The sequence below is a fragment of the Geospiza fortis genome, unplaced genomic scaffold (genome assembly GCF_000277835.1).
Source record: "Geospiza fortis unplaced genomic scaffold, GeoFor_1.0 scaffold138, whole genome shotgun sequence".
In the NCBI taxonomy this organism is placed as follows: Eukaryota; Metazoa; Chordata; class Aves; order Passeriformes; family Thraupidae; genus Geospiza; species Geospiza fortis.
Genome location: NW_005054307.1, coordinates 8,936,209 through 8,941,444, shown reverse-complemented (window position 1 = coordinate 8,941,444; position 5,236 = coordinate 8,936,209). Strand labels below are relative to the sequence as shown.

The window sequence follows — 5,236 nt, the reverse complement described above, 5'->3', positions numbered from 1 at the left end:
ATGGGTTCATGCTCAAGGGCTGCCCACAGCACGTGCCTTGCTGCCCTTGTTTTGTGCTGTCCCCTGCAGATGGGTGATGTGCTGCTTGTTTGCCTCTCGCGCTGCAGCTGTGCACAGGCAGCGCCTCGTTTGGGTTCTGCCCGCTTGAAACTGCCAGGCAGAGGGGTATTTTACTGAGGATGGATTGTCCTTGTTGGAGTCCTTTCCCTCTGGTCTCATCTTTCTTCACAAAGTAGTTTCCCTCTCTGTTTGCAGCCATGTCCTGGGCTGCTGAGTGATGCAGATTGAATACATTGCACTACTGCTGCTGTAGTATTTTTTCTGACTCCTAGGCATGCCAGTACGTTGCTTTTCCTATTAGATCTGGCTTTCTGAAAACTACAGTCACTGTGGGGAGCAATGGAAACTGGTGTTTCTGGGTCACAGGGTGAGTCTTTGGTTGCTCTACTCCCTGTCTTACTTTAAGGAGTGTGATCTTCAATGGTCCTCAAAGTTTTGTATGCATAATGTCAGGGAAAGATTCTGAACTTTTCAAATTTTCATTCATGACTTTTCTTTGTTGATCATATTTCCCCATGCCATTTGATGAAGAACCTTTTTGAGTGCATTTTAGAAACATGAGATTGAGCAGTAACCAGTTTTCTGGTTTTGCCCCAGTAGTGATGCATTTAAGACCTCTGGCACTCTAGTTGGATGTAACCTTTTATAAATGAATTCTTGCTGCTTCCCTTTCAGAAAAAGGGGAAAAAATTGACTTCCCAAAAGCTCTTGCAGTTCTTCCTTTCCCAGTGATTTGAAGACTTGCAGTAATTAGTCTCATAGGAAATCAAAACTTATAAACAAAATTTCAGAATCAAATTAACATCATCCTCTAGACTTAAAAGCACAACGAGTGTGAGATCTGGTGCCACAGGGCTTTACTGGTGTTGGAAGCAAGTGTTAGATTGACTCTTGGGAAGCAGCCCATTCAGTTGCCCAAATTTGTCCTATTAGATGTGTGAGATCAAATGGTAGCTTGTGCTAAGTTTGCTGACAGTGACAGCCCAATAGTTTTCCTCTCTTCATTGTTCCACTTAACATTTAACCTGGGGTGAATTTTTGAGAAAGATGAAGTGGAGGTGAGGAAGGAGAGCAGGAAGAGAAGCTTTCAGAAGGATCCATGCTGCTACCCAGGCACTGACTCTGCAGCAGTGACACCTGTGTAACACCTTGCAGCAGTGGCACTTGTGTAACACCTTGCATCAGTTTGTGCTCAGGGCTTTTTTCCCTTGTGCTCTTTCCCCATATATATTGAGTAAATTCAAACAGTGTCTGTGTTCAAACACACAAATATACAAAATAGGGGGGTTTGTTGTGATGTTTTTTCCTACTGGGAAGACTAATTACTGGCATTTTAGAGGTACAAGCGGTTCTTGCTTCTGAGTTTGGGTTCATTGACACAATGATGTTTATATGGAGAAAAGCTATTTTAGGTCATGTTTACGACCACAAGGAACTGGGCCTTGGCACTCCACTCTAGCTGATGCTGTTTAGCTCTCGCTGTGCTCCACCCTCACTTGGCATGGAGAACAGATGTGTGATCCAGCTCTTAAAAATGAACACGCATCTATTAAAATATATTCTTATTTCTAGCTTTGCTTCATGATAAATAACTGATTTACTAAATGTGCCCCAAAGAGGTAGTTGTAAAAACATTTTTATCAAACCATGATCCTATTCTGCAGTTTCTTCATTAAATAAACTCCGCCCCACCAAATGCCCCAAAGATATTTAGATTTATGCATTGGATAAAAAGAGAGAGCTTGCATGAAGAATGTCAAATATTGATGATTAATGCAGTAAATGAGTGCCTATAAATATTATGAAAATGCTAGGGAAAATTAAAAAAGAGATTTTGCAGTTGTTTAATATGCTATGATATGTGGATCCAGTTCAGTGATCCTGAACTTTTGATTCAAGTTTGATATTTTCAAATGGCAATGGAGAAGACCTGAGGAAATAATTTTGCAGTTACATTTTATTGTGTATTTTTGAAAGAAGATTCTTTGACTTGAAATGCATATTTTTAATATTAGACCTAGGCTTATTTTTGAATTTTGTCTCTTAGAAAAGTTTTTTTTTTTTTTCTTCCCAGTACATGTGAAAAAGTAATTTTTTGAAGAGATTTCTTATTTTACACAAAGCAACAATATACTGCATAGCTCTGGATTTATTACAACAAAACTGAGGCTGAAAATTTTCTTTTTAGAGTGTGTACATTTTATGTGTCCTATTATAGAGTCCTAATTGGCGCTGTATTTCTCTACTCTAGCATAAATTTATTTGTAATGATTATTTTCAAAACAGCAAATGTAGGTAAATCTACATAAAATTTTAGCGTACTTTTCATTTAATTTCATGAATATATTTATTTTGATTTCCCACTGGCTTATCTGTGTCCTTACTGAACTTAACTTACATTATTTCATACACACTCAAGGGACTGTCAACAAGCTGAGGTTTCTATTCTATGAAATGGGGGAGGGGAAATTAAATTAATATCTAAGGAATCTATTACTTTGTAAATGTGACTGACTCATGAAATGTCTGCTATAAAATCTCATTGTTCTTACAACCTCTGAAGCACACTTTTAAAGCTTTTTCTTCCTGTAACATCCTGTATTATTTTATCTCTTGATTCTCTTGATGCTTTTCTTTCAAGTTGACAAAATTGATCAGAATCTTTTAATTAGAAACTACAATGCTATATATAGTAGTAGATAGAAATTTTTTACATCAAAGGGCAAACATATAAATAGGATTTTCTCCTCAATTTTTACAAGATTTGTTCATTTTTGACAGAAATTTTTGTAATCTCTTCCAGCAAAACTTATTTAAAAGCATCTAAGTGCTTTATTAAGGATACTTCTCAAGGAAGAAACATGTTATGATGAATTACACATTGCATCACAACAAGTTTTTAATTATCTTTCCTTATTTTTTGAGGGAAAATATTAGTCATCGTATTACTGTGCTGCTTTCAATACTCAGCTAATTATACACAATGTGAGGAAAATGTCTACATTTTTCCCTTTAAAATTCTTGTGAGTTTGGTTATTCCAGAAAGTGCATAGCTTGTAAATGTTTCACTGGTGGTTAAGATATTTGCCCTATTTGAAATGGAAATCTTTGGGATACATTTAAGGTTACCTCCAGAGCAGTGCCCCGACGTTGATCTGTGGTGGTGTGCATTGGTTGTAGCTGATGTGTTTGTTCCCTTTGCAGATGCTCATTCTTTGGGGCCAGGGTCTGGAGAAATCTGATCCCCAGCAGGAGTACCAAAGGGACATCATTATTCTGTTGTTTCTTTGTGGTGATAAATAGTCATATTTGGTACTGATTGTCCATCTCCTCTATTACTGCAGTGATCCCTGAGGCATGGAGCAGGTGATTTAAAATAATTGGAATCACATTGCTCTTGGTTTGGCAGAAAGGTTTGCATGCCACTTTTGTTTTGTAGAATTCAAGCTTTTAATCTTTGCTTTAGATAAAATATCTTTGTGCTTAGTGATTTGAAATAATCTTTTCCACTCCATTTACTCTTGATTCCTTTCAGACATTCACTGACATGCTTAAACTTCACAGTCTTTAACAGAAGTTAGCTCCGCATAGTTGCATTAGGTGCATGGGGTGTTCAGTATTTTCTGTAGTGGACTTTGCATGTCAGTGCAATTTATGCACCACTAAGTACTAAGTATTGCATCTGAAGCAGCTGATTTCAGAGCTGTTATTGGTATTTTTCTTCTTCAGTTGCATGACATAAAAATTTCAGAACCTTTTGTTTGTGTCAGAAGCATTGCATTGCATTGCACTCTTCCATTAAGTTGTTCAATTCTTCTTTCCTGGCTCTTGTTCATGTCCTGCACTGAGTGCATCTTCTGGTCTCCAGAAACTCCCCTTTCATGACCAGTTGTCAGCCACTGATGTGTCAAGCTGATGGTTGTTGCAAAAGCCTCACATTCTCTGAGTTCTTGGGTTTCAGAATTGAACAACATAGTTTATTGTCTTGCTTTGGTGGTTCAAAGAAGGCTTTGCAGGTATTTTTCTTGTAACTTCTGCTTGACTGAGGTGGTGTAGATGGAAAAGTACTCATTTGGGCTTTTTTATTGATATATGTCCATGAATGTAAGCTCCTTTGCAGCTGGCCATTTTACCTACTCACTGAGCAGGCAGGTAGAGGTGCTTAAAGATAATGCAGACCCAAGACATTTTAAAATCCATTTCTTTATTTTGTGGTTCTTAAACAGATATTTAGAAGAACTGTTAACCTAAAAAGTGCATTGTCTGGAATTCTTGAGGTGCAGTTTTTTGTTATGGTGGATGAGATTTTTAGCTGAAAGGGAGAATCTGTCTTCCTCTTCATTCTCTCTTGGGTGTCCCATTTGACTTCTTTCTATTGCATCTACCTTGTGGTTTATTTAGATCAGTTTATTTGTCTGACAAAAACCAGAAAAATCTCCAAGTGGTGATTAATTTTCTGCTGCTGATCTGACTTGCTGGCTAGCCACATGAGCTGACAAGGGAGAGTTGGTGGGAACACATTGCCAGGATGGGGCAGAACTGTTCATTTTTGGCAGCAGCCCCACAGTGTGCAGTGTGGTGGTGCTTTACAAACGTGTCAGGAAGGGATGCAGTTTCTGGAAAGGGATGAGTTTGTCAGGCTATCCAAAATGTCTTGGTATCTTGGTAGGCTTGAAATACCCTTGAGATACACTTGATTGCACTTGAGCTTAAACTTAATGGTAAGTTTCTGGGTTGGCATCATGTATCTTGGGGAGTGGTTAGGTCTGTGTAATGTTTTTCATATTAATTTATTCATACATATTTTCTCCCTTAAATCCACATTAACAGTTTCTCTCAGGGAACAACTGTGGTCCAGGGTCACCTTAGAAATACATTAGCTTGTAGTTGTTTATCTTAGAGATGTGTTCAAGAGAGGAAATCTCCCAGACCAAATCGATATGGTGCAATATACCTAGCAGTTAAAAGCCAAACCAAACCGAAACAATGGAGTAATTTTTGCTCTGATGGGCTCTGAAGTGGATATATTTTAATGACAAATGTTACATTTAATATATGTGCATTTAATATATGTGCATTTAGAAATCCAAACTAGGCTTTTTATATTCTTTCTTACTCACTAATTCTCTTCTGGTACCAACATATGGTCATATAGAAGACTTGGTTGTACTCTGTG

General features: G+C 37.7%; 1 protein-coding gene across 1 annotated transcript in view; it reads left to right on the top strand.

The window, feature by feature from the left end:
• The first annotated feature begins 334 nt into the window (after nt 1–334).
• The window catches only part of ADAM22 (ADAM metallopeptidase domain 22), a 114,998-nt gene continuing 110,096 nt past the window's right edge, over nt 335–5,236 (top strand). Inside the window, exon 1 of the mRNA XM_031066827.1 lies at nt 335–340. Within this exon, the coding sequence (XP_030922687.1) occupies nt 335–340 (6 nt within the window). The remainder of the gene's footprint in view (nt 341–5,236) is intronic.